At 57.4% G+C, this 19,313-nt stretch overlaps 1 protein-coding gene across 1 annotated transcript in view; it reads right to left on the bottom strand.

The window, feature by feature from the left end:
- Nucleotides 1-19,313, bottom strand: part of SORCS2 (sortilin related VPS10 domain containing receptor 2) — a 177,001-nt gene that overhangs the window by 32,493 nt on the left and 125,195 nt on the right. Inside the window, exons 15-19 of the mRNA XM_004383549.1 lie at nt 15,986-16,088; nt 10,032-10,108; nt 6,939-7,030; nt 6,341-6,448; nt 19-139 (exon numbers count right to left, since the gene is read on the bottom strand). Coding sequence (XP_004383606.1) covers nt 19-139; nt 6,341-6,448; nt 6,939-7,030; nt 10,032-10,108; nt 15,986-16,088 — 501 coding nt within the window. The remainder of the gene's footprint in view (nt 1-18; nt 140-6,340; nt 6,449-6,938; nt 7,031-10,031; nt 10,109-15,985; nt 16,089-19,313) is intronic.

Here is a 19,313-nt window from a genome sequence, read left to right as displayed (position 1 = left end):
TCCCCCCCCCCGCCCCACCTGCAGGTCCGCGAGCTCCCAGGAGCCGTAGTCGTCTTTGCTGCATGGCCGGGGGAACAAGGGCCGGAAGTCCACCTTGACCAGCTCCCAGTCTGAGCGGAAGCTTATGTGACCGAAGACCCTGGGGGGACAAGGGAAGTGCCCCTTAGCTGGCCCCGATCCCTGTGTGCAAACCACCTCCCCTCTGAGCCTCAAGGCCCTACCTGTCTGAGGGGCCCAGTGAGATCTTCCTGCCCTGGAGGGGTCACCCAGACACTGGGCCCCGTTCCTGCCACAGGTGCCTGCTGGGCATTGGGCATCAGTGTTCCTGCCACCCTCGCACTTGACCTTTGGCCCTAAGTCATCCCATCTGGCTCCACATGGCCCCCACTTGGTGGACGAGGAAGCAGGCGCCCGGGGGCTCAGGAGCCCTGGCCTCCAGCCAGAACCCCTGCTGGTCCTCGAGTGCGTTTTGCATTGAGACGCGTGGTCAGGGGCTCTGTCTTGGCTCCTCCAGCCTTACCAGCCTGGCCGCGCCGGGGGTTCTGGGCTGCGGGAACCCAGACCACCGTGCAGCTGGGCCTCTGACTGTGTATCCCAGGGAGACCCAGTGTGCAAGGGACATGAGGCACGCTCATGCCTGGCTCAGAGTCTCAGTCCAGTCCAGGGAGCCGAGTCCAGCCACGCTCCACAGAAAGGAAACAGAGGCACAGAGAGGTCAGGCAGCCCCCCAAGGTCACACAGCTCCATTTGCTGTTCCTGCCCCCTCTCCTGGGCAGTCAGCAGTCACTGGGCACGGACAGGGAGGTGGGCAGGGGCACCACCTGCTCCCAGGGTAGCACCCACTTCCCCCTCTGCCTCAGCATCCTGTCTGCCAGGAAGCGTTCAGATGCTGCTTCCCAGGCCCAGCTCAGAGCAGCACACGGGTCCCTGCTGGGGGTGGCCTGGGAGCCTGGACGGGGTGTGGGGAGGGGTCTCCCACAGGCCCCTCCTTCGGGTGCTGAGCTTGGAGGTGAGCAGGGGGCAGGGGGCAAGGATGCTGAGGAGGGGGATGGACAGTCCTGGCATGAGAACAGGGCAGTTCTGACCACCAAGTGTCCCTGTCCAGAGTGCTTCATGGGGTGAGTGACAGATGCTGAAGCCGAGCAAGGGGATGAACCCCACCGGAGGCCCCCCCGCCCCATGACCCTAAGGCACGAATACAGCACCAACTGTGGGAGGGAGCTGGGCTGCACTGAGCATTGCCACGCCTCGCTGGTCGCTTCTGCAGCAGAGGGCGAGAGAGCACTGCTGGCTCTGGGAGGGACGGTGCAGGCCAGCGTCTTGGCACCTGGCCCCAGCCGCCCGCCACAGTGCTTTGGCACACACAGTGGAGCAGGTTTGCCCCTCAAAGGGGGCTTGTCCAGTCCTTCCACGTCCCTGAGTCGACCAGCGAGCACTCCTGGCGCCTTCTCCGAGCCCAGCAAGACCCAGGCCCCTTTGGAAGGCGCTCACCACTCCCTGGGGGAGACCCCTCCCTTTGCCATGCCCACAGTCCCTGAAGGTGGCTCCCCAGTCAAGGCCTCTCCCTGTGGGTCCTCCCGAGCTGGGAGGGCTGCTGCCTTGGCAGCTCCCACTCAGTTCCCCAATATCTCCCACTGGGGCTCCACAGACCCTCCAGACAGGGGCCTGCCGGCCTCCTCTTCCTCCCTGGTCCTTCTGTCCAGCCTGCAGCACTTGGCCACATCACTAGAGGTTAAGCGTCTGGATGGGGGAGGTGACACGCCCTGCTCTGGTCCCCCCGAGCACTCTGACAGGGGCTGGGTCCTCGGGGGAGGCTGGTTATGATCTGAAGGACTGAAACCCTGTACTAGAAGGGCAGTTGAGGCAGCTCTTGGAGTGACCTCCGGTGACTTGGGGCCACAGTGGCTGGCTCTGATATCCAATGCTGAGATTCAAAGTAGATATTTGGTTTCAGAGGGCGGCTCTGAGCAAGCAGGCCTGGGCTGATAGCCAGCGTGCTGTGCCTGGAACCTCTGGCAAGTCCATTCCCTTGAAGTGCCCCAGTGTCTTTGGCTTTCAGATGGGGCAATAAGACTGGTCTTTCCAGAAGGACGGTGGATTAGCAATGGTTTGTGCAGGGCCTGGCATAGGGAAGGAGTGTCACACTCCGATGCACGGAGCTTGTTCTTGTTGTTGCCATGGAGTCAGCTCTGACCCATGGTGATCCCATGCGCAACAGAACAAAACGCAGCCTGTTCCTGCCCCATGTTCACCCTCGGTGGTCTGCGCGAGTCCATTGTTGCGGTCACTGTGTGTGCCCAGTGCCTTCCACCCCCGGGGGGGGGGGTCACCTTCCAGCACTCCATCAGACACTCTATCCACTGGCTGATTCTTAGAAGTAGGTTGCCAGACCCTTCTTCCTAGTCTGTCTTAATCTGGAAGCTCTGCGGAAACCTGTCCATTATGGGTGACTCTGCTGGTGTGTGAAATACTGGTGGCAGAGCTTCCAGCATCACAGCAACACGCAAGCCACCACAGTATGACAGACTGACGGGGGGTGGTGGAAAGAATGTACTATTACCCGTTTGACAGATGGGGAAACTGAGGCTGAGACTGAGGCAAGGGACCTCCCAGGATCGCCCAGCCACTGCTCACTAGCTGGTAGAGCCAGGACTCGAACCCAGGGCTGGCGTCTCTAAGGCTGATGCTTTGCACGCGAAATGTGGCCCGTGTTGTCCAAGCAAGACGACATGGGAGCCCGCGCTGGGGATGTTGTGTCTCCCCCACATCTCCAGCTTAAGCACAAGAGAGGCTATTTGATTGATCTAATTAGTGCCCTCAACATCTCTGAAGTCCTGCCTTCATGAAACCTAAAACCTCAGCTGACCCTGCAAGAAATACGTGTCATCCAGGGAGTTCTGAGTTTTAGAAGCCGTTGCCAAGGGAAGCCTACTTACTGCTTCCCGTGAATCAAGGAAATGGGTGGGCTGGGGAGATGAATCCCTGCCCTTTAAGCAGCTCCCGCCTGCCCTGTGTGTGGCCTGCAGCCTGGCCAGCTCCAGGAACCCCGGCACCAGGGTCTCGGAGTCCATCTCCCAGCTGTGGGGCTGTGGCGGTGGGAAGAGAGGTGGCAAAGATGAACCAAGTAACTATGGTCAGCTTAGAGCCAGCTGCGGATGGATTTGGACCAAGGACCATCTGGGCAAGGGCTCCGGAGTCTGTGGGGAACAGGAGGGCAGGAGAGAGAGAGACAGAGCAAGACACAGAGAGACAGAGTGAGAGAAACACAGAGATACAGAGACAGAGAGAGACTGAGAGTGAGACAGAGACAGAGACAGGGTGAGACAGAGAGAGACTGAGAGAGTGACAGGTGAGCGACAGAGACGGAGAGAGATACTAAGAAAGAATGAGAAACTGAGACACAGAGACACAGAGTGAGAGACAGAGAGACAGAGTGAGAGAAACACAGAGATACAGAGACAGAGAGAGATACTAAGAGAGAATGAGAAGGTGAGACACAGAGACACAGAGAGACAGAGAGACAGAAAGACAGAGTGAGAGATAGTGACAGACAGAGACAGAGACTGAGAGTAAGGCAGAGACAGAGACAGGTGAGAGACAGAGACACAGAGAGATAGAGATACCAAGAGAGAATGAGAAACTGAGACACAGAGACACAGAGTGAGAGACAGAGAGACTGAGAGAGACAGAGAGACAGAGGCTAGAGTAAGCCAGAGACACAGAGACAGAGAGAGATACCAAGAGACAGAATGAGAAACTGAGACAGAGAGACAGAGAGAGAGAGAAAGATGGAAGAAGGGAGAATTGGGGGAAGGAGAAGCAGGGCCCAACTCCTGCCCAGGGCAGAGGGGCTGGGGTGCTGGGCAGTTTCCTTCCACATCCTGGGCCCAGTCCTGGGCCTTGCTGGGGGTTGGGGGAGGCTTGTATGGACAGGGTAGAACAGAACCACTTGTCTGCCAGCTGTGCCCCAAGGGACATGGGCACCTGGAGGGAGATCCCGGCTGGGCTCAGGCCTCAGGGGCTTGTCCAGGTGGACCTTGGACTGGGACAGCCTGGCCCTTCTTGGGCCATTGGATGGAGAGCCGGTGAGGTCCCGCATGAAGGCCGCTGAGGGTATGAAGGGTGGCCATGAGCGAATCAGTGGATTCGTGCATTCACTACATGGGCACGTGCTACAGAAGCCAGGCAGCGATTACTCGTAGCAATAAGTCATGTTGACGCAGGTTCCCGTGGGCTGGGGTGGGGGCTTGCACTGTCCAGCCACACCTCTAGCGTGAGCAGAGCCAGAGGAAGGCAGGCTGTCCAGCCCGGAGGGACAGGGCACCTTGGGCAGGAAGACTTCCTGTCCCCTCAGTGAGGGGCTCAGACCAGGGGTGCCAATGCTCCCTCACCCCCACTGTGCAAAACGCAGCATGTGTCCCGAGGGGGCCTTGGCACACTACGGGGTCCAAAGAGGGAAAGCAAAGTGAGCAGGGCTGACACTCCCCACACTGCACTGCCTGCATCCACAGTCCTCGTCAGTGAAAGCCAAGAGCCCGTGTACCAGCACCAGTGGTTCATCGTCACCGTCACCACCATCATCATCATGATCACCACCATCACCATCATCATCACCATCACTGTCACCATCTTCATCACCATCATCACTGTCACCATCATCATCATCATCACTGTCACCATCATCATCATCATCACCATCATCACCATCATCATCACCATCATCACCATCACCACCATCACCATCACCATCATCACCATCATCATCACTATCACCACCATCACCATCATCATCACCGTCACCACCATCATCATCACCATCATCACCACCATCACCATCATCACTACCATCACCATCATCATCACCATCATCACCATCACCACCATCATCACCATCATCATCACCATCATCAGCATCACCACCATCATCACCATCATCATCACCATCATCACCACCATCACCATCAACACCATCATCACCACCATCATCACCATCATCACCATCACCATCATCATCACCATCATCACCACCATCATCACCATCATCACCATCACCACCATCATCACCATCATCACCATCATCAGCATCACCACCATCATTACCACCATCACCATCATCATCACCATCATCACTGTCACCATCTTCACCACCATCACCATCATCATCATCGCCATCATGCTCACCACTATCATCCTCATCATCACCACTATCACCATCATCACCACCATCATCATCACTGTGGGATATATGCCATTTAAACATGGCTGCACTATTGACAACTGCAGCCCCCACAGGCCTCCATGCTGTATATGACATGTTGGAGACTTGTCAGCGATAAGAATGAGATTAGGCACGACTTGTTTTCCCAAAGCTATTGCCCTGTTTCTGATTGGCTTGTTTACCTGAATTCCTTCTCCCTTGCCCGAAACTTATTGTTATTCACCCTAAACCCATTGTTCTGTTAATTGCTTTACTGCTTGCTGTATTGACTATAAAATAAACTCCTGGGACTGAAGCTGGGGTCGACTCCTCAGAGCGACCCTCCTGGCCCCACTTCTCTGTAAGAGTTGTGGCATGGTTACTGTCTCTGCTGCTCGCTGCAACACATCACCACCACCATCACCACCATCATCACCATCATCATCACCACCACCATCACCACCATCATCACCACCACCATCACCACCACCATCACCACCACCATCACCACCACCATCACCACCACCATCACCACCATCACCACCACCATCACCACCATCATCACCACCACCATCACCATCATCATCACCACCACCATCACCACCACCATCACCACCATCATCACCACCATCACCACCACCATCACCACCATCATCACCATCATCATCACCACCATCATCACCTTCACCATCATCATCATCACCATCAGCATCACCATCATCATCATCAATATAATCATCCCATCATCATCACCACCACCACCATCATCACCATCGTCATCATCATTGTCATCATCGTTATCATTATCCACTAGAGAGGGCTGTGGGGAGGCACCCAAAGCCAGCCTGCTCTCTCAGACTGGTGGTGCATCTTGGTTCCACCCTCACAGCCAGGTGACCCTGGCTGGTGACAACGTTTCTGGCAAGGTCTTGAGTGGCTGCCTCCTGGTGGCCAGGGTGGGGAACAGTGGACATCAGGAGCCTCGCCTGGCCTGGGTGGCGGAGCTGGTATGAAGGTGAGGTTAAGAAGGGCGTCGAGGACGGCTGGACAGCCAGGATTGAGCCTTGCCTCTGAGCAGTGAGGGCCCAGGGTAGCTGTCTGCCACGGCCCCCCCGCCCAGGGCCCTCCCAAGCCCCCACTCACGTCATAACCAGTGTCTCATCCCCCGGCTCGCTCAGCAGCCCGTCCACGAACACTGAGGTGCTGGTGAAGTTGTGCGTGCTCCATGTGAGGCCCTCGTCCACACTGAACCTGTGAGAGATGGCATCAGACAGCAGGCGGGCAGGAGACACTCGGCCTCCAGGCAGCCCCCCCAAGCCAGAGCACAGTGCCGGCTGCTGCAGCAGCTGTGAGAACAGGCTGGAGAAGCAGCTACCACTAGCTGCCCAGGCCCCTGCTCCTCACTCCCTGGGCTGGACCACCCTGGCCACACCTCCTCCATGTTACTCATTCCTGTTGATGTCTAAAAGCCACCTCCTCCGGGAAGACCTCGATGACCACCCCAGGCTAGGGGCCTCCTCCTGTCGCCCTCCATCCTGCTGTGTGTCTGCCTGTCTACCTGTCTCCCGAGGCAGGGCAGGTCTGCGTCCAGGTCCCCGCCTCCCCGCCCCCCACCCTGCCTCCCCTCTGCTGTGTCTAGCGCTCCTGCCTTGTGGAGGCCGCCACAGGGAAGGCCCTGGGAGGTACCTGGGTGGAGAGAGCTGGCTGCCCACCGTGTGTGAGGGCGCCCCTGCACACTTACTTGAGGACCTTCAGGGGGATGGAGGTGTCCTTGATGGCCACAATGACGCTGCCATGGTCCAGGTACAAGATGTGGTGCTCCTCCTCAAACACCTGCAGACGGACGGACAGACAGATGGACAGATGTGCTCTAAGGCAGGGCCAGGGGCTTGGAGCGGCTCCGGGCTGGACATTCTAGGAGTGGAATTGTTGGGGCGCAGAGGGAGGAGTGTGACAGGGCAGGGCCTGGCTGAGAGTCCCCGCACCCTCCCACCCCACCCGGAAACAACCCCATGTGAGTGAGTGGACGATGGGGCAGTTTCTAAGCCACTGACTGGAGACAGAGAACTGCAAAGCGAGGTCAAAACCTGCCCACGGAAGATGCCCCCAGCAAAGATGAACTAAAGCCAGGGGGTTTAGAGAAGCATTTACTGGAAAGACCAAAAACCCGTTTGACATGTGGACCACCTCCTCCAAGAAGCCCTCCTTGACAGCCAGGCTGGGCCCACAGTCCCTGCTCTATACTTTCTACACTAGTCTGTCATGGTCTCCACCCAGCCGGCGGTCCTCACAGCAGGGCCCCAAATGGCTCAGCTTGGGGCGTGGTGCCGGTGGGGGTCCAGGGAGAGTGTGTGGGAGGAATGAATGAATGAATGAATGACCACCAGCTCTTCAGGGGCCCCAAGATCAGGTGTCTGCCTTGCTTTTCTGCAAACAACTCTAGGTGGGTACCGTTATACAGAGGGCGAAACTGAGGCTCGGAGAGGCCTCCCAGCCGGCAAGTGGCAGAGAGGTGTGGCTCCTAAGTCTGGGCTCCTGCCAAGACACCAGGGGTCCCCATGCAGACCCTCCATGGACATGGATACCTGGATGGCACAGATGCGTCCCTGGATGCTGCCCAGATGGGGAGCTGATTCCCCCCTCGCCCACGACACCTGTGCCTGCACCTCCACCCAGGAAACACCCATCACGGACTGCCCCAGCCAGGACCCCTGCCCATCCCACCCACGGCCGATCAGCCTCCCAGGCCCGTGGATTCCGCACACAAAGCTCAGGGAAGAAGGAAAAGGCTGTTGAACCCACTCCGGCCCCTCGCCAGGGCCAGGGAGCCCATCACTCGCCTTCATGCCTCCCTCCCCCACCTGGCACACCTCCCCGTCCTCAGCCCGTCAACTCTCTCCTCCCTCCACCTCCCTCCCATGCACAGCCCTCCGTGGGACCCCCCTCTCCCTGCCCCTTCCCCACCCAGGGAGTGAGCACAGCTGGGGCCGGGCCACGCTTGGCCCGTGAGAGCCACTCTCCCCGAATCCTGGCACTCCCGTCCAAACTCCACGCAAAGTGGCCGAGTGGCTGAGACAAACACCTCCCCACCTGTGTCCATAAAATCAGAAGGCCTCACTTCACCCCATCAGTATATTCTAATAAGGGGGGCGCTAACAAGTGGGCAGATGGTGACCTTTAAGAAAGTCGGACTAGCCTCACTCGTTTAGGTGAAATAGAAATATTATAATACAGTAAATCTCTTTCACCCTTTTCAAAATTCCTTGTTTCTTGCATATTATTAAAAAATGTCCAGGCCTGGCACCAAGGCTGCAGGTGAACTTACGCACTTTGGGGATGAACAGAACCGCTCCGAGGGTTACCCCAGAGAGAGGCTGTTGCTGGGGGACACGCAGGGACAGATTACCCCATAAGCAAGGTACGCATGGGCTTACTTGTGCTTACTCACTGATCTGTCGTGCACAGTTTCACCTGTTTTTCACCACAGTACGGATGTCGTGAAGGAAACCACGTGCAACTGTGCACAACAGACGAGCAAGCACAAGTAAGCCTGTGCGTACCTTGCTTCCTGGGTAATTGGCTCCCAGTGACGTGTGAGCACACAAAACTGGCCTAAAAACAGAACTTGTATTTCTTGGAAGGAGAGAAGCAGAACAAAAGTTTAGCTCATTTTCCTAAGTGCTTAGAGCAGAAATTGCCACTCCATGGAGCTGGCTGACCAGACGAGGCCATTTTTAGTTCTGGAAATAAATAGGAGTCCTGGTGGCGCAGTGGTTAAGCACTTGGCTGCTAACCAAAAGGTTGGTGGTTGGAACCTACCAGGAGCTCCGAGGGAGAAAGGCAAGGCAGTCCGCTTCCGTAAAGATTAAAACCCCATTGCTGTCAGGCCAGTTCCGCCTCATAGTGACCCTACAGGACAGACTAGAACTGCCCCATAGGGTTTCCAAGGAGCGCCTGGTGGATGCAAACTGCAGCCCTTTTGGTTAGCAGCCAAGCTCTTAACCACTGCACCACCAGGTATTCCAGCCTAGGAATCCCTACAGGGGAGTTTTACTCTGTCCTACAGGGTTGCTATGAGTCGGAATCAACTCCACAGCAACGAGTTTGGGTTTTTTGGTTGAAAATAAACAGCAAATGTCGAGCGAGGTGGGGCGCTCTCCTGGGGTCCCAGCGTGTGGGCTCCTGGGCCAGGGCTGCCGCTGCTGCTCGGGGGGCCTGGGGCCCCGCCCCTCCCTCTCTGGGCCTCCCTGTTGGCACGCGCCTGGCCAAGGCCCACCTCCCTGTCCTGGGACTCTGGGCTCTGGTGGGGCCAGATGTGGAGGTGGGGTGGGACCGCGGCCTACGAAAACGCTTTCTCTTGGGCTGCACTGCTGTGTCCAATCATCACCCCCGGGTCCCCCAGGAGCCTTACCCAGATGCGCCATGGCTCCCCAAACCTCTCCCCCATCCTCTCTTTATGATGTCTCCCAGTCCATTCAACAGCCGCTGATAACCCAGCATCGTCCATGGGCCCCAGCCCCGGCCACAGGGCCCCCTCTTCCTTACTTCTGGCCTCCCCGAGGAGTTCAGCCCCAGCCCCAGGAGCCTCCTCCCCAGTGTGGCTTCTCGTCCAGGGGCCCACCTTGACCTGGCCCTGGCACCCACAGTCCCGGCATACACCTGCCTGCTGTGGGGGTTGCTATTGGCTCTCCCCTCGTTCTCTGCCCACGGAGGGTGGAAGGTCCGTGCTCAGAATTCCTCAGACCACACCTCAGGGATGGGCATGACAGAACAGACACTTCTGGGAGTCCCCTGGGGCGGGGGTGGGGAGACAGGTCCCCCTCTGCAGACTTACCTGCCGCCAGGTGCGCCCGCAGTCGGAAGTGATATACATTTCTTCTTTATACTCCACCAGCTGGGAGCCCAGGTTACCTGTCCCAGAGGAAAGGGGGCAGGGGCATCTTGGGATTGGCCAGCTTTCCCCCAGTCTAGCCAATCACTGAACTTGAAGGTGGTCTTGGAGATGCCCCTCCCACCGCGAACCTGCCGCAGGTGTCAGAAGGGAGGGTGGTCTTGGGGTCTCTGAACTTGGCACAAGTACTCTAACGTGCTCAGGACATCACTCCAGGGGTCCCCACACGTTACCATGCCCCCTCCCCACCTGTCCTGTCTGCAGCAGAGTCCTCTGCCACCTCGCACTGGCTGCTGCTCTGTCTCCCTTGCTGGTTCCTCATCCCTGACCCCGGAAGTACTCGTGCCCAGGACTCCGTCCTTGGCCCTCCCCACCCCAGCACCATTCAGCCAGAGGACCCCACCCACCCTGCTGCTTTGCTTTAAACGCCGGCTCTGCGTCGGCCATGCCCAGACTTCTCTCTGCAGCCTAGAGCCCTGGGTGGGGCTGCCCAGCTGGCTGCTGACTGCAACGTGTCCCCACCGGACTTGGGGTCCGTCTCTGGACCTGCCTCCGACCCCGCCTTCTCCACTGGGCTGACGGCAGCGCAGTCCTCCAGCAGCTTGGGCCAGAAGCTGCGTCTGCTCACACCCTTCTTCACACGCCCACAGCGGTCACTCCAAACCTGGGCTCCACCTTCACACAGACTCCCAGACGCCACCGCTCATCACCCCCCTGCTTCCACCAGGCCCGCTCGCCACCCCACTGCTCCCACCAGGCCCGCGCGGCCGTCCCCCTTCCTGGCTGGTGACAGCTGTCTTCTCATGTCTCCCTGCCCTCTCTGTGTCCCCATCAGAGTCCCCTGGATAAAGCCTTCGTCCCTGGGCCCCGGCAGCTCAGAGTCGATGGCAATAGTCGTGCAGAGATGCTGACGTTACAGAATGACGCATGCTGGGTCAGGGGGCACGGGGGAGACCCGGTCCTCCCGGCAGAGGAGGCAGGGAGAGGAGGGGTTACCAGACCACAGGGACCCCACCTGAGGCCCAGGTGAGGCAGAGCCTGGGCACTGCAGGTGAGGTGCGGTCTAAGTATAAGAAGCTTGGAGTGGGGGTCAGGGCGGCGTGGAGTGAGGGGTAGCCCCTGACGGGCTTCAGATGGGAGCAGGGGGCAACAGGGACTGTGTCTAAACACAGCACCAAGGCTGGCGCAGGGGGGACTGAGACGTGGCTGTGGGGCGCGCGAGTCAGCAGGGCGGCCAGCACAAAGGAGGCCTCAGGCATTACACGTTTGCTGGGTGGGTGTTCAGGAGGACAGTGAGTGGGCACAGAGCCCCTGGGCAGCCAGGAGTCATTTCCTCAGTTCTGGTTCACGGAGCAGCTCCCCATCCACCGGCTGGGGTGGCCACAAGGCCCAGAGGCCACACCTGAGGTGGTGTCAGAGTGGGAAGGACTCTCACCCACATTAATCCAGGCCCATTTTACAGATGAGGAGACTGAGCCCAGAGCGGGCTACTTTACAGATGAGGAGACTGAGCCCAGAGGGGGCCGCTTTACAGATGAGGAGACTGAGCCAGAGTGGGCTGCTTTACAGATGAGGAGACTGAGCCCAGAGGGGGCCACTTTACAGATGAGACGGAGACCAGAGCGGGCCACTTTACAGATGAGGAGACTGAGCCCAGAGGGGGCCGCTTTACAGATGAGACGGAGACCAGAGTGGGCCACTTTACAGATGAGGAGACTGAGCCCAGAGGGGGCCGCTTTACAGATGAGACGGAGACCAGAGCGGGCCACTTTACAGATGAGGAGACTGAGCCCAGAGGGGGCCGCTTTACAGATGAGACTGAGCCCAGAGTGGGCCACTTTACAGATGAGGAGACGGAGCCCAGAGGGGGCTGCTTTACAGATGAGACGGAGACCAGAGTGGGCCACTTTACAGATGAGGTGACTGAGCCCAGAGTGGGCCGCTTTACAGATGAGGAGGCTGAGCCCAGAGTGGGCCGCTTTACAGATGAGGAGACTGATCCCAGAGTGGGCTGCTTTACAGATGAGACTGAGCCCAGAGGGGGCCACTTTACAGATGAGGAGACTGAGCCCAGAGTGGGCCACTTTACAGATGAGGAGACTGAGCCCAGAGGGGGCCACTTTACAGATAAGGAGACTGAGCCCATAGTGGGCTCCTACACAAAGAGCAATAGCCAGGAATAAGAGCTTAATTCCCAGGAGGGCATGGCTGTCTAGGGGGCTGGGCGTGGCCTTTCCCAAACAACATCCCGGGAATGATCGTGACCAACAGGGTCTTCTGATGAGCTGGCTTGGTGGCCTCCCCCCTGCCCTCCCAGGTATCTACAAGGACTAGCGGCCCGAGTCCCCAGGATGGCCTGTGATGATGACACTAATGCCATTTGGACTCTCGTCTGGACCCTGAATGTCCCTGCCTCATGTGGCCTGTACGTCACACGCCATATGAAGCCTGATTTATGGGCGCTCTCAGAGGTATTTCATGCAGTCATGGTCACACGTTGTTGGGAAATTCCAAAGGAGATGGATTGCCCTCAACTAGATGAGCTAATGGGGGTTCTAAAGCAGAGTGTCTGTGTGCCTATCTGCTTTTTTTTAAGTCCATCCATCCTCCACCCACCTGTCCATTCATTTATCTATCTGTCCATTCATTCATTTATCCATCTTTTCTTCATTAGTTTATTATCTATCCATCCATCCACCCATCTGTCCGTCCATCCGTCCATCCATCCATCCATCCATTTATCCATCCATCCTTCATTAGTTTATTATCCATCCATCCATCCATCCATCCATCCATCCTTCATTAGTTTATTATCCATCCATCCATCCATCCATCCATTTATCCATCCGTCATTTGTTTATTATCCACCTACCCATCCATCCATCCATTTATCCATCCGTCCTTCATTAGTTTATTATCCATCCATCCATTTATCCATCCATCCTTCATTAGTTTATTATCCATCCATCCATCCATCATCCATTTATCCATCTGTCCTTCATTAGTTTATTACCCATCCATCCATTCATCCATCCATTTATCCATCCATCCTTCATTAGTTTATTATCCATCCATTCATCCACCTATCCATCCATCCATCCTTCATTAATTCCACCCACTCACCCATTCCTACATTCACCCATCAACATTTGCTGAGTGCCTACAGGGGAGCTCTGGGGAGTCTGAGCTGAGCAAACGCAGTCCCCTCTCCCTGAAAGCTCTCAGTATACCAGGGGAAGAAACAGGGTGACCTTGCATTTGCCCACGGAGCTAAGATAGAACTGCAAGAGTGGAGAAGGAAAGCTAATGAGTCCATGGGGGAAGGGAGTCAAGAAATGATTCCTGCAGGAAGTGAGTTCTCCAGGTGAGAAGGGCATGGCAGGGCAGGGGCCGTGTTACCCAATAAGCAAGGCACACACGGGCCCAATGGTGCCTTCCCACCTGTCTACAGTGAGCAGTTTCACCTGTCCCCCACCCATCAGAGACGTGGTGAGACCCATGTGAAGTTGCTCACCACAGATTAGCAAGTAAACACAATGAAGCCCACGCGTACCTTGCTCAATGCAAGCCGATGCATACAGTGCTTACTGGTTAAACCGCCCCTGCGCCAGGCAGAGGGACATCCTTGGCTAAAGCACAGAGGAGACAATCTGCGGGGGAGGGCAGGGCAGTCACCTTAGATGCAGGGGCAGGCGTTGAATCTGGGTGTTGCTACGCCCACCCTTTTTGTAAAGCACACGCCTGGCAAATCAAAGTAACAGAGAAACGGCCGCGGGAGGGATGAAGTGGGCGCACAGAGTGAAGTGAATGAATGATGGAGATGAGTTGGGGTTGGTGGAGGAGGAAGGCACCCCTGTCTTCACGTCATCCCAGGCTCCACAGCCTCTCCGGGAAGCACCCATCAAACGCAGGAGCCTTGTGACCGAGCCTGCTGCGTCAGCACCATTTCCCCGCAAATGTGCAGTTTGCATTTCACTGTGCAGAGGGATGTCCAGCTTTCAGCGCTTCATCAGGCTGCCGGGCACCGCACAGACACTGGGGGACCATGGGAGGCATCCTCAGGCCAGCAGAGAACACAGAGGCGAACGCCTTGATTGTACAGATGGGGAAACTGAGGCCCAGGGCAGGGGACTATGGGAGGGACTTCCTCAGCTGTGCCCCCTCCTGGCAGGTCTGGCACTGACCAACCCAGCATGCCACTGCCCACTCCATGTCTGCCCCTCCTACTGGGCCACTGGCATGGTATACAGTAAGGACTCACTGTATGTGCACTTTCTTTCCTTCCTCCCTGGCTCCAGGTCCCAGCGTGGGTAGAACCACGGGGCCAGGTGGGGCGTGATGGGCCAATTGCAAATGGCTCTCCTGAAAGCACAAAGCAACACCAGAAGACACACTCCAGCCCCACCCCCCACTCCGCCAGGAGGAGTATGACCTGGGGACGCCAGGTGGCCCCAAGTGCAGCAGTTGGGGCCCCAGGGATTATTGAGACACAGCTAGAACCCGACAGAGCAGGAACAGGGTCCTCCAGGGTCCTGCGGTTGCCACCTGCAATTCCACCCCCATCCCAGCTCCAGGGGTGGCGTGAGCATTTGAGGGTCCCTGAGACTCGGCAGCTCTCTGCCCCATGCCGCCCCTCACATCTAGACACTCCTCTATGGGTGACAAGGCCCGACCAGGAGCTGGGCCTGTGCATGGCTCCACCAAAGCTTCCCTGACCCAAGCCCAAGCGCCTGGAGGGCCAAGCCCCTCCCTATGGGGGCAAATTGGGGTGAATTACTCCCCCTCCCTGAGCTTCAGCCTCCTCATCTGTAAAATGGGACCATAAATCTCTCAGGGTCATTGTGGTCATTAAGAGTGCAGTGCCTGCCAGGTAGAAAAGGCCGATTGGTAACAGCTGCTAAAATCAATACCACTGCCGCCATTTTCCTTGGCATTTCCTCTAGCGGTGCCTTTGTCTCCTATCCTGGGCTGAGCTGGCAGAGGATGTCCCAGCCCCGTGCGTGGAAGGTGCTCAGTAATGCCGAAGAATAAAATGAAGGTTAGATACCAGCCACTTTCCAGCAATGCACCTTGAGGACACATGCATCTTATTTTGAACGATTCTTCTAACTCAGATAAACCTCATTTTAAGGCACTATTCAATCACAGCACACTTACTGATCCCTGAAAGAACTTTCTTCAAGGACCAATAGATGTCAACCATGATAAAAATCATCCATCCATCCATCCTCCCATCCATTTATCCATCCATCCATCTATCCAACCATCACCCATCCATCATCCATCCATCTGTCCAACATCATCCATCCTCCCATCCATTTATCCATTCATCCATCCATCCATCATCCATCCATCCATCTATCCAACCGTCGCCCATCCATCCATCTATCCATCCATCCAACCACCATCTATCCACCCTCCCATCCATTTATCCATCCATCCATCCATCCATCCATCCATCCATCCATCCATCCATCCATTTACCCATTCCTCCATCTGTGCATCCATCCATGCATCCATGCGTCCATCCATCCATCCATCCATCCATCCATCCATCCATTCCTCCACCATTCACCCATTCCTCCATCCATCCATCCATCCGTCCGTCCGTCCATCCATCCATCCGTCCATCCCTCCAACTATCCATCCTTCCATCCATTTACCCAACCATTAATCTTACAGTCTTGCATCCACCCATCCTTCCATTCTGTCATCATGTGCTATGTGTCCACTCTGGCTTTGCCATGAGGGCTGAGCTTCCTGGAGATGCTGTAGCTCTGCCCCCTAATGGACACACGATGGCCCAGACCCAGGTTCATCAATTTTCACCCCTGAGAATGGAGCTTTCCTCAGGTGGTGATGGTGCCTGCCAGCCCGCTGTGATGGCAGCCACCTACCCGCACCCATGATGAGGCCTGGGGCGGTGTCCTGGGTGTGCACGGCGCCTGACACGTAGGGGCTGTCCGCCCAGCGCAGGTGCAGGTGGAGGTGGCAGTCCGGCTGCAAGGAAGAGAGAAGGAGGCGACAGTCAGTGCTCGGGTGGAAAGGTGTCCTTTAGAAGACGAGCGCTGAGGCCTAACCCATTGCTGGGCCTTTTTGGGTGAGAAGGAGAGGCAGGTGTGCCCCTGGGGAGGGATGGGGGGTGGGAAGGGGAGCCAGGTGCACCCTTGAGGAAGGATGGGGGTGGGAAGGAGGCTCCACCTGGGAGGTGGAGGGAGGTGGTAGGTGGCAGAGGCAGGTCAGCCAGGAGAATCTGTCAGTTCTCTGCCCAGCTCCCACAGAGATGGTGTCCAGGTGGGTGTCTCTACTTGACATGAAGCCAGAGGGCTTCTCCAAGAGAGGGGTTTCCAGTGTGGGTTCTGCGGGTAGGCTCCCACAGGTCCCCACATCCTGTACTGGGGGTGGGCTCCCACAGGGCCCCACATCCTGTGCTGGGGGAGGGTTCCCACAGGACCCCGCATCCTGTGCTGGGGGTGGGCTCCCACAGGTCCCCACATCCTGTACTGGGGGTGGGTTCCCACGGGCCCCACATCCTGTGCTGGGGGTGGGTTCCCACGGGCCCCACATCCTGTGCTGGGGGTGGGTTCCCACAGGGCCCCACATCCTGTGTTGGGGGAGGGTTCCCACAGGACCCCACATCCTGTGCTGGGGGTGGGCTCCCATGGGGCCCCCACATTCTGTACTGGCGGTGGGCTCCCACAGGGCCCCCACATCCTGTGCTGGGGGTGGGCTCCCACAGGGCCCCACATCCTGAGCCCCAGGACGCGCATCTCTGGAGTCTGTCCATTCGGTCTTTACGGGGGGTCTCGTATGTGACCCCAGTAGCCCAGGCATCGAGGCTGGCAGTGGGACACCCCCAGACCCTCCCCTGTTCAGAGGCAGAGGGGGAGGGCAGGGGGCTAAAGCCCCGTGTCATCGCGGGTGTCAGCCTGCACCTCGCAGCAGCTGGGGTCCTGGCCGGAGGGGCAGTCACACGGCCAGAGGCCCTCTCAGTGGCACTGGTATCAGTGGCGGCCTGGGTAGCACCAGCTCCACACTCCACACACACCTCATCCAGGCCTTGGGCTCACCACTCCCTGGCGTGCTGGTGGGGAAACTGAGGCACAGGAAGCTTATGCACCTGCCCAAGGGGCATGGTGGGGCTGGGGCTGCCCCTAGAAGGCCTGGATCCGGAGTCAGCGCTCTGACCTGCATGCCCCTCCCTGCGGGGATGCCCGTGGATCACACCTGTGCGGCCCCCTGGAAGCTGAGCCTGGGACAGATGCCTTTAAAGGGCGGTGAGGCAGTCTCCTGCACTCCCCCCCTGGCCTCCTGCCTGCTGCCCGCACCCCACACTCGGCTGGGAGAGCAGCAGCCGTGCCAGCTCATCCTGGGGGCGCTGGGTATCAGGGAGGCAAAGGGGGCGAGGATGTGTCCTGTGGATATGGCCTCCCCAGTCCCCCACCCTCAAGGCTGCAATCTTGCTGCACCCCCTTCTGTCACATCCAAGGCATCGGTACCCCAGGATGAGGTCCTGCGCCTGCACACAGTGCTCCGGGTGCAGAGACAGGGCTGACCATGTGGTCAGTGTCAGCAGGGGCCGCCCGCCCCGGCTGCAGAGGGCAGTTCTGATGCTCTGCTCCCCTCCGCAGCCCGGGGTGCCTGGGCCCCAGGGGTCGGGCTGGATGACATAGGAGCTCCTGCCCCTCAGAAAGGCAGCTGGGGGGCTGCCACAGACCCCACCTGTCGGGAGTGTCAGGTCGAGCCTCTGGGTCAGCCCTCTGGTTTCCCCACCAGGCGTAATGAGGCGGGGTGGGGGGGTGGTCCTCAGCCTGGAGTGGGGGCCCTGTGGGGCCACTGAAAGAGCAGGACCTGGAACCCTTGTGCTAAGCCCTCGGCTGCTAACTGAAATGTTGGAGGTTCAAACCCACCAGCAGCTCCGCAGGAGAAAGACCCGGTGATCTGCTCCTGTAAAGATTACAGCCTGGGAAACCCTATACGGCAGCTCTGCTCTGTCACACGGGGCTGCTATGAGTCGGAATCAACTCAACGGCACACAGCAACAACGAAAACAACCGCCTCTCTGCGCTGTGTGACTTTGGGAACCTCGGTTTCCTTCTCTGTGAAATGGGGCAATAACCTCTGCTTCACAGGATTCCTGGATTAACACAGCACAGCTTCTGCAGAGTCAGGTCCTCCCGGACAAGGACTGTCTGACGGCTTCTGTAATCTCTCCCCGTTGTTGTCGTTAGCGGCCATCGATGCACCCCCCAACTCACGGCAACCCCATGTACGACAGAAGGAAACACGTCGGTCCCCATGATTGGTGGCAGATAGGACCATTGTCATCCGCAGGGCTTTCATTGGCTGATTTTTGGACATAGATTGCCAGGCCTTTCTTCCTACTCCTTCTTAGTCTGGATGCTCCACTGAAACCTGTTCAGCATCACAGCAACACAGAAGCGTCCACTGACAGATGGGTGGGGCTGCTCATGAGATGCACTGGCCGGGGAATCGAGCTGGTATCGCTACATTGAGGGTGAGGATTTTTTTTTTTTTTTTGGAAAAATCTCCAGTTTAGAAATACCCTAGAACTGGGCACCCAGAGACCCGAATTCTAACTTGGGAGGTGTCATTAATTTTCTGGGCCCCTTTGGGCCTCAGTTTTCTCATCTGCAGAATGGAGATAATGGTTTTGTTGCCCATACAAGGGGGAAAAGTGGGGTCATTCGGAACCCCGCGTCATCGCTGCATGTATACAACAACCGAAACCTCTGTGCTCACTTTACGTTTTGACAATGCTGCCTTCTGGCCATGAGCTAAGCGTGTTTTATACAGATTCTCCCAAGTTAAAAATTAAACCATTTAGTAAATTGGATATTGATCAGGGTCAGGTGTCACCGAAGGTGGCCCCAGGGTCTGCAGATGGGCTCTATCTGCTCGGCTCAGGGGGTTTTAAAAATGCACGAGTTGTACCACATGTTATATGAGTCCATGCCTATGAAATGTCCACAAACAGGGAAAGCCACAGAGAGAGAAAGAGGATTGGTGGCCATCAGGGGCTGAAGCTGCACGTGGGGGCTAGGGAGTGACGGCTACAGGGTATGGGATTTCCTATCCGGGTGCTGAAAATGTAAAACCGACCGTGGTCATGGGTGTGAGGTTTCCTATCCGGGTGCTGAAATGTAAAACCGACCGTGGTCATGGGTGTGAGGTTTCCTATCCGGGTGCTGAAATGTAAAACCG

The sequence above is a fragment of the Trichechus manatus genome, unplaced genomic scaffold, assembly GCF_000243295.1.
Source record: "Trichechus manatus latirostris isolate Lorelei unplaced genomic scaffold, TriManLat1.0 scaffold00111, whole genome shotgun sequence".
Classification (NCBI taxonomy): Eukaryota; Metazoa; Chordata; class Mammalia; order Sirenia; family Trichechidae; genus Trichechus; species Trichechus manatus.
The sequence above is the reverse complement of the archived record's forward strand: the minus strand, read 5'-3'. Positions and strand labels throughout refer to the sequence as shown.